General features: G+C 33.0%; 1 protein-coding gene across 4 annotated transcripts in view; it reads right to left on the reverse strand.

The window, feature by feature from the left end:
- LOC119577189 (beta-TrCP-like) overlaps positions 1-2,733 on the reverse strand; it is a 28,250-nt gene extending 25,517 nt beyond the window's left edge. For all 4 annotated transcript variants that reach the window (XM_037924919.1, XM_037924917.1, XM_037924916.1 and 1 more), the window contains exon 1: positions 2,589-2,733. In XM_037924919.1, coding sequence (XP_037780847.1) covers positions 2,589-2,633 — 45 coding nt within the window. In that variant the 5' untranslated portion in view covers positions 2,634-2,733. The remainder of the gene's footprint in view (positions 1-2,588) is intronic.
- Between the last annotated feature and the right edge of the window lie 7,267 nt (positions 2,734-10,000).

Consider the following 10,000-nt stretch of genomic DNA (forward strand, 5'->3'; position numbering starts at 1 on the left):
GTATTTACTTTAAAACTTAAAATAGCTTCGCATTTAATTTTTTTTTGCCAAATATGTATAAGTATGACACTGTATCTTTACTAAAAGAAATATACAAAGAGAAAGCTCTTAATTAGGCATGAATAAGTGAGGTTTGGATAAGTTACTGATACACCAGATGTGATTTACACAATGACTATACCCTGCCAGTCTATGGTGCTTCAGCAAAGGCTAATAAACCACAAGACCATATATTCTGGCAACACAGTGTTGGAACACTTCTTTAATTTGACAATACTCTGCCATGTTGTACAACTGACTTTAATCACAGTGTTTCAATAATCTTTACAATAAGCTAAAAAGCCCTCTGTCACAGATCACAAAAAGTATCAAGAGGGTTTGGAAAGAGTAACTGAAAAAATCCCAAGGAAGCTTTCTTGTTTTGAAAGGAAACATTTACGATGTTTTGGTGAGTTTGGGTAAGCCATTTAATCTATTGCCTACAATAATGCTCACCATGTATCAGAGAGTCATCAGCCAGCTCCCCTTTGCTAAATCCTGGCAGCATACTAGACACTGGTTCAACCCTGGACTACATCTCACACCTTGAGCTGGCACACCATTTAACTTCTAAGAATTCAGTGGTCTCCCATAACAATAACCATGGTATGGATGTATTACAGTAGGACATATTAAGGATAACATTTTGTACGGAACAAGGAGTTGCAATGATCAGTACAAGAAATAATCTGCACACGAAGCATAATGCCACAAATAAAGCAAAAAGGTCACAAAAAGCGCTACGTTCTCAGCGTAAGTCCATCCGGCGCTCTCAAGTCTAAGATCTATCTTGCAGTGGATACTGAGGTGAAGACAATGCTTGCTTGGGGGTGTTGGGGGCAGAGCCTTTAAGCTGTTGAATAATGTTTGTGATGTTGGAGTTGGGGACTTAGTCTCTGATAAATGTGTCTGTACTGTAAAGAATTACCAAGGGAAGAGGTGTTCCAATGATAAATTTGTACTGTGTTTACTAACTTTCTAACACCTCACTGACTACATTGTAAGACAAATGTAAGTATTTATGATAAAAATTAAAGTCAAAACTACATGAAAATAGATGGAAACGAAGAATAACTCTGGGACTCTGGAACTGAAATGACAATCCCTCCTATACAAACTGACCTACTAAAGTGAAGGATGATGGTGCTATTGAAAACTAAAAGGACCTAATATATACCTGCAGGTAACTGAATTGATCATAGGCTACAGTAATCCACAAAGGCCTCCCCCCCCTCCTAAAAATTACAACTCTACCATACATTTTCAGGCAAGATAAGACAAATAAGCTTCCCAGTAACCAAGATGAGGCCTTTCTTATAAATGGAGTTTTCTCTATCTAAAGGTACCGAGGCCAAATGATCACTTGATATGGTTATAGTGTTAACAATTCATTCATGAAACACATGAGCTCAATATTTCTGATCAATCACAGCAAAAAATATTACAAAACTCTTAATAACCATTATGCACACAACTTTAAAAAGTGAACCTGCCTTCAATACACCACTCTTCCCTTAAGACCTTCAAGAATAACTGCATAATGAATAAGAATTAGACCAGAGCACAAAACAAGAATTCTGAACATTCTGGGGAAGTACAAGTCACTGACCTAAATTCACTATTTCTACCAAAGAAATCTGATTTGCAGCCCAATGGTCTGACCATTCGTAACCACTCGAAAAACACTTTTTCCTGCAAATCTCTCATCAGCAGCATTTCAGTCGATATTCACAGCCACATTAAATATAGGCCTATGTGGACAACCAGACCAAAGTATGCTTTTGCTATCCCGTTCCTTCAAATGGGACTTAAATGTAGCACCTTCCCAGTGTAGGTCTAACGGATGGTGAGCTTACCTAGCATAGGCCTACAGAAACCGCCTTGCTCAATATAGGCCAACACTTGTGACACAAAAAACACTTTTCTCTTCACACATGCCACTGGCCATTTACTTCGAAAATGGCGAAAATTCTGTTTCCTTGCTGCTCAAAGAGGCCGAGGATCAGAATCAGGAGAAAAAAAAAAGAAAAAAGAAAAAAAAAGGAAGTTCACTTGTAAAAGTAGTTACAAAAAAAATGGGAAAAGTAATACAAATAAAGCCAAAAGTCCATAAATAATAAAACAGACTCGACCAAAGCCACGAAACAGACACGACACGCGTACGGGAACGAAAATAAGGGAAACAATCACGGAATAAATGAAAGTCAAAAGGAAACGAGAGACAGACAGACAGACATTGGATTCTTCCTTGTGGGTCGTCCAGCTCCTATTTCCCCTTCGATTCTCCTTTTCCAGCTGCTTCGCGGATCCCTTCGGCTTCAGGAACCAGTGGCTTGGCGCGTGAGGTCGCTCCCTGGGACTTCGCGAGCTTAAGAAGACTCGGGTTTTGTGGAAAAAGAAGGGAAAATATTGACCTTCACTCATCTGAGACGGACAACACACGGGCCTCGAGATCTCTCCTGATTCCTTCCTCCCACGCTGTACAGGCATGAAAAGTTACATCAGACATCACCTAAGGACTAGAAAGCAACGTGCCAGACACACTCTACCTCAACTGAATCTAGACTATCGTCCAAAAGTGGTTCAGTGTCCATCTCCGCTGTGACAGAACTCGGAGAAAACTTCTTTCATTCGCTTACAATAGACGGAGGAAACTGACGTCACACGGGCGAGAACAAGTGACGATCGCGATCCCCTCGGCGACATCCGAAGCTCTTCCGCGGCCGCCGTGGAGAGGAGTTCGGTGGAGGAAGGGGGATCCAGTGCTGTTTGATACGAGTCATTCAGTCTCTTGTAGCAGCGAGCCAGGAAGAGAGAGTGACGTCATGGGACAAAATGATGGACAAAATGAGCGCCACTTTTGAAGCGCGATTTGGGGGGGAGGGGGGATTTTTAGGTCTCGTTTCCCTTCCCTTCTTGTTTGTTATCTGTTCACTTATCTATTTCTTCGTCTTTTTTTTTAATGTTATAATTTTTATTTTTATTTCTTTCCGCATTTTTTTTCACCCCCTATTCACCATTTTCTCTCTTATTATCTTTATCATTTCCTATGATAGTGGCACTATTGCGATCATTACAGCTGCTTCTCCTGACACAGAAAATGCTTTTACCGAAATATTTAATAGTAGTAAGAGAAATAATGATAATGATGGTAATAATAATAACAGTAATTGTGATAATGATGTTATTAACTATAATATTGATCATGAAAACATAAATGTAAGAAATGAAAATGGTCCTGATGGTAAAAGTAATAATAAATAATCATCATCATCATCATCATCATCATCATCATCATCATTATTATTATTATTATTATCATCATCATCATTATCATTATCATTACTATCATCATTGTTATTCTAATTCTAATTCTAGTTATTATTATCATTTATCTCATTATTATCATCATCATTTTATTATTTTTATTGTTTTATTATTATTTCATTGTCATATTTTCATCATCATCGTCAGTGTTATAATTATTATCATTGCTTACTTTCTTTATTGCTGTTATTATTTTTTATCATCATCATCATTTTTATTATCATTATCATTACAATAACAAAAAAATCATTATCATGATTATTATCATCATTAACACAACAATGACAATAATAATAATGATGATGATGATGATGGTGATGATGAGGATGATGATGATGATAATAATAATAATGATGATTATTGGTATTATCATCGTCATTATTATTATCATAGCAATAAAACTGATGATGATAATGGTGATACTAATGCTACTACTACTATGACTAATGATAATAATTATTAGTATTACAAAAATAGTAATGATTATCGCTATTGTTAAAGTAATTCTTATTGTTTTTATTAATATCATTATTATCAGCATCATTATCTTTATTCTTATTGTTACCATAATTATTACTATCATTATTATTTTTACTAATTATTATTATTATTATCATCACCATTAATATCATTATTATCATTATCTTCATTTGCTTTATTACCATGATCGTGATAGTCATTATTATCGTTGTTATTATCATTAATATCCTTATCATTATCTTTATTTTCATTCATATCATTATCTTTGTTTGCATTATTATGATCACGATCGTCATAAGTATCATTATCATTATCGTCAATATTGTTATTGTTATTAATGTTATTATTTTTTTTGTCATTATTGTTGTTGTTATTATTATTATTATTGTCATTATTTGTTATTATAACTACTGTCATTATCATTATCATCATTATTATTACCATTACTATTGTTATCATTATTATCTTTTTATAGTTATCACCATTATCATTATCATCCCCATTAATTTGAATATTGTTGTTACTCTTCCCATTTTTATTATTATAATTCCTGTTAGTATCACCATTACTGTCATTACTGGTATCACCGTTATAATCAACGTCCTCATTACAGTGACTATTACCGGCATTGTTTACATTAACATCGATATAATATTCTTACGGTTATCATCATGCGCATGAATACTACGATCTATAATTCTTCTGAAAATCACGTGAAAAGGGAAGGGAAAAAAATCTTGTAATTTTCTTCATGTTTACAGAGACGCGAGAGCACCTGCCAGGTCTCTTATCTTATCATAAGTTATCGATCATTCTTTGAAAAAAGAAAGCAGATGAAGATATCTTAATGTCTGTTCTCATGAAGGCTAGATATTAGCATGTGACGTGTAGTTAAAATTAACGTATTTTTATCCAGTGAAAATTTGATATTTGAGAAGGAGAAATATATCTGAAAAAAATTGCGATAATGATAATCATAATATTGTTAATAATAATAATAATAATAATGATAATGATAATGATAATACCAGTAATAATAATAGTAATAATAATAATGATAATAGTAATAATAATAATAATAATAATTATTATTATTATTATTATTATTATTATCATTATTATTATTATGAATAATACCAATAATAACGACAATTAAAACAAAAGTCATCGCGTCACAATGATCAATAAGTTATCCTATGATATCATAATGATAATGATAATGATACTATCATTAACCTATGATCAAAATCGATTTCTTTTTTTTTTATTAATTCCCTTGATTATTACCACCGTGAACAGCCTTTTACAGTGATCGTTAGAATCACCGTGAACATTAGACGCTTGCTATATCCTTCAAAGACAGTACTTAATTTTAAAATATTTCCTAAATTGATAGTATTACTTTGCAGAATTCCGGTTTGAAGATAAATTGTTGATTATATTTTCGATCTTTAAAATTCTGATGGCACATAAAACCTAAATGGAGGAGTGTTTGGGCGAGGCGACATATTTATCACTTAAGACATTATCATCATTATCATTGACAGGAAATAGTATTTTGACCATCACTGTATCATATATCTTTAGCATGATCATTATTTCCATAAATAGCATTCCATCATCATCATTTTCATTATCACCATCATCATTTCTATTATCATCGTTCGGTCATCATCATTTCTATTATCATCGTTCTGTCATCATCATTTTCATCCTATTATCATTTCATCATTACAGTTAGTATCACCATCGCCACCTTCATTAACATCGCCATCAGGAGAATACAAAAAAATAAGATAAATAAATAAATAAGTAAATGAAAAAATATATAGATAAATAAAATAAATAAATAAATAAATAAATAAAAATTACAGACAATGTTTTGGATATATTCAGAACATTTTTCATGTATAGAAGATCACAGATTTTAAAATGTCTTAGGGTTGTTACCTTGTTATTGTTACTCCCAATGGTGTTATTATTATTGCCATTCTTATGTTATCATTTTATCAGCCAAACTCTTTAAAGAAAAACAATTATTCACAAGAAACGGAATTAGAATATATGTTGTGACGTCATAACATATCTCGCGCCTTAAAAACGAGAATTATTAATATTATTATTATTCTTTTTTGTTATTATTATTATTATTATTATTATTATTATTATTATTATAATTGAGGTGGTGATACCGATGATAATGATGGTGAAATAGTTATGGTACTGCTATCGGTAATAAGCACTTAGTTGTTGATGGTGTTAATGATAACAGTAGACGCAGGTATTGTAGGAATGATGACAGCATTATTATAATAATGATAATAATTGTAATACTGATAATGATGATCAATGATGATAATGATGATGGTGATGCTACTGATGATGATGATGATGATAATGATTTTAACAGCAATAATGATAATAATACTAGTACTAACGTGAACAGTAATATCACTTTGTTATCACTAAATACAACAGTTACAACAATGATAAGAACCGCAGCAATCAATGACAACAAGAGTCAAGAGGGTCTCTCAATGTAAACAAAACCTCAATACATCTCATTTACGACGCAGGGTGCCAGCAATTTCATGAATGAAAAGCTAGTCATGAATGGCGGAGGATGTTAAACGGAGAAAGTAATTTAATCGGAAGAAATAATTGTGCGTTTTTTTTTTTTTTTCTTAAAGGGAGGCGCGCATTAGAGTTTTGAATTTCTTACTTAATTTTTTTTTTTTCTTTTTATAAAGTAGTAATAGCGATTGTTAAAAGTGATTGCGATAATGGTATTCTCATTCTTATTCTTGACAATTACTGTATTGATTGTCGCTACAGCTATCATAATAATTGTTATTATTATATCAATATTTGTATCATCATTCTTAACATCATCATTATAACCGTCATCGTCATTATCATCATTTTTATTAGTTATTATTATTACCATCATTATTATCATTATCATTATTTTAATTGTTTTTATCATTATCTTCATATCATTATTATTATTATTATTATTATTATTATTATTATTATTATTATTATCATTATTATTATTATTATTTCATTGTTATTATCATTTTATTATTATCATTTCATTATTATTATCATTGTTATTATTATCATTATATTATCGTTTTCATTATCATTATCAGTATTATTAGCATAATAGTTTTATTAATAAAATTATTATCATTATTAGTATTATAGCTTTTATCATATCTTTATCATTATTATCAATATCTTTACTATTATTATTATGATCACTTATTATTATCCTTATGTTCATTATTATTATCATAATTATTATTACCATTATCATTATTACTATTACCATTATCTCTAATATTATCAATATTATTGTCATTATCATTACTATTACATTATTATTATTATGATATTTTATTATTATCACTGTCAAAATTAACATTATTATCATTATCACCACCATCATCATTATTATCACTATTATTATCATTTTTCTTATTATCGTTATTACTATCTTTAGCATTTTAATGTTTAATATTGCTACCAGTAATACTGCTATCCTAATTCTGCATATTATAATTATCATTGCTTTTACTATAATATTTTTATTACCATTTTCATCATTGTCTTTATCATCACTTCTACTATTAATACTATCATCATCATCATTATCAGCATAATAGTTATCAGTATTTTCTTCAAAATTATCAACCGTAAAGAATGAAGATCTTTTCTGAATAAGAACTCTAATCAGTATTATGTCAACTCGCATGATGACGGAATCAGCGGGTTTGAGGACGGTGGTGTGCAATATTCTGAAAGTTTTTTTTACCCTCACTTTTGGATTGACAACTTTCCCGCGTCGCTCCTAACGCCAAAGCGCGCATATTATTCGAGAGTTGAGATAAATGCTAAAGAGATGTCTGTGAGAGACGTGCGTATACGGAGATAGAAAGTGTTTTCCGTTGTCGAATCACCTTGGTGTATTCGTATGCGGATTCGCGAACGGTTTAGTCTGGTAGATGTGAGTGGATTCGCGAACGCTGTAGTGTGGATTCAAGAGCGCTTTACCACGGGAACGTATATGGAATATGTACTTGGATTCAAGGACGTAACAGTACTTGGATACATTAATATTTAGAGCTCTGTTGCATGATAAATGTTCTCGAATTCGTAGCAGTAGGCGACTGTGTGTTGCTTCACGAACGCAGTAATAGACGGATGAACGCGGATTTCACGAACGCGGTAGTACGGATCCATAAAATACCGTAGTGCGGCGCATCCGCCTCGATTGTACCTCAAATGACCCCGCGACCCCACTGCACGTCAGCTACGAGTGTGCTGACGTCACCTCTCTCCCCCATGATTTGCTACGCAGCCTTGCTTTCACACCCATGCAACTCGGGCTGTCATCAGTGCAATGCTCAAGTCATCTGCCGAAAGTCACATATATAGTCACGTAAACATTCGTCTTTTTATTTCGAATTGAGCAACTCTTAGATTAGATGTTTCGTCGGTGTCATTTTCAGGAAGTCAGTTATCACAAATGGTTGTTGCCGTGTGCTCTAACAACCCGGCAGCAGAACCCAGTCTGCCGCAACACACACTTACACTGATGCAACACTACTGTCTAACCTCACAGCAGTGCATCGCAATGCCTTCTACATTTATTAAGTCATTATCGACCCAATATAGACAATATTTCTCATTTGGGAATAACTTTGCACCGCTTGTCAGCCCCCCCCCCCCCATCGTTGTTCGGTTTACCTTACGTGTCTGTTCAATGTCCTGTGAACAAGTGCGTGAAGCTCGAGCGACAACAACCTTGAGATAAAACGGGTGAGCGGGAAAAACGACAAAAACAAATAAAACGAACATAAATTATCGGTAAGGGAAGAGGGAGAGAGAAAAAAAAAAACAGTTTCCCGGCAAAGCATTGGCCTACACAGCTTCTAGGAAGGTCTTGGCCCACAGCGTGACGGACCTTTCTAAGAATAGCTGCTTACTAGCAATGAAAACCCAACACTCACACATTCTCAATGGGTTATAGGTGCTTTCGTATGCGCTTGGAGTCTGCGACGAGTCCGCTCAGTGGATAATTTAAAGAATATACTATGTTTTAGATGAAAAAGATGTTCCTGTTGTCTACATTCGTCTGGAATGAAATTATATAAAGCGACGGCGCATATTATCGTGTAACAAAACATTCAAATTTCAGAGAAGACGGAGCTGGAGTAAAAAGCTCGCGTTTTTGGCAAAATCGTCACTAAAAACTGAGTCCGGTGCAGCAGTTCAACCGGTTCATCAAACAAAGGAAACGGGAAATCGTATTTTTAATCTGTTCGGAGCTTCAGATACCAGTCTATGAACTAAATGAAGAAGATGAAAAGAAGAAAAACAAGAAGACGAGGAAAAAAAGAAAGAAGAGAAAAAGAAAACAGCTAAGTGGCACTGATTCCATCTCTCTCTCTCCGTCATTGCTTATGTGAGTTATTCTTTTTCTCACGGATTTAGCAAGAGAATGACGGCTCCGACTTACACACTCACGCAACCGACTTTCTCGTGGGATAAACACATGATTTCCCTTATCAATGGAACAGTAGCAACTCCAGTTAGTACGCTATTTAAAACAGCGGTGAGGATTATGCCCAGACTGGAGACAGACGGCAGTACTATTTACTGCCAGGAAATTAGCGGAACGATAAGGGGAATTCTGCCCCAATTCTGGGACTTGTTATTGATAAGCTAAAAATTCCCTCGAAAATAAGTCTCTTGATGTTATTCCACGTTGCTTAACTAGGTCACGAGAGAAAGTTCAAGCTAAGATTATAGGGGTGATCGTTGTTTTAAGATATTTCTAAGTAACAGACAAAATGTACACGTGAACTTAACAGTGAGGGTATTTGCTTCAGGGAACTTTAACTGCGTGTATTTGTGTGTGTGTGTGTGTGTTTATACATACACACACACACAAATATAATATATACATATATATATATATATATATATATATATATATATATATATATATATATATATAATATTATATATATATATATATATATATATATATACTATATATTAATTATTTATTATATATATATATATATATATATATATATATATATATATATATTATATATATATATATATATATTAATATATT

The sequence above is a fragment of the Penaeus monodon genome, chromosome 9 (assembly GCF_015228065.2).
Source record: "Penaeus monodon isolate SGIC_2016 chromosome 9, NSTDA_Pmon_1, whole genome shotgun sequence".
Classification (NCBI taxonomy): Eukaryota; Metazoa; Arthropoda; class Malacostraca; order Decapoda; family Penaeidae; genus Penaeus; species Penaeus monodon.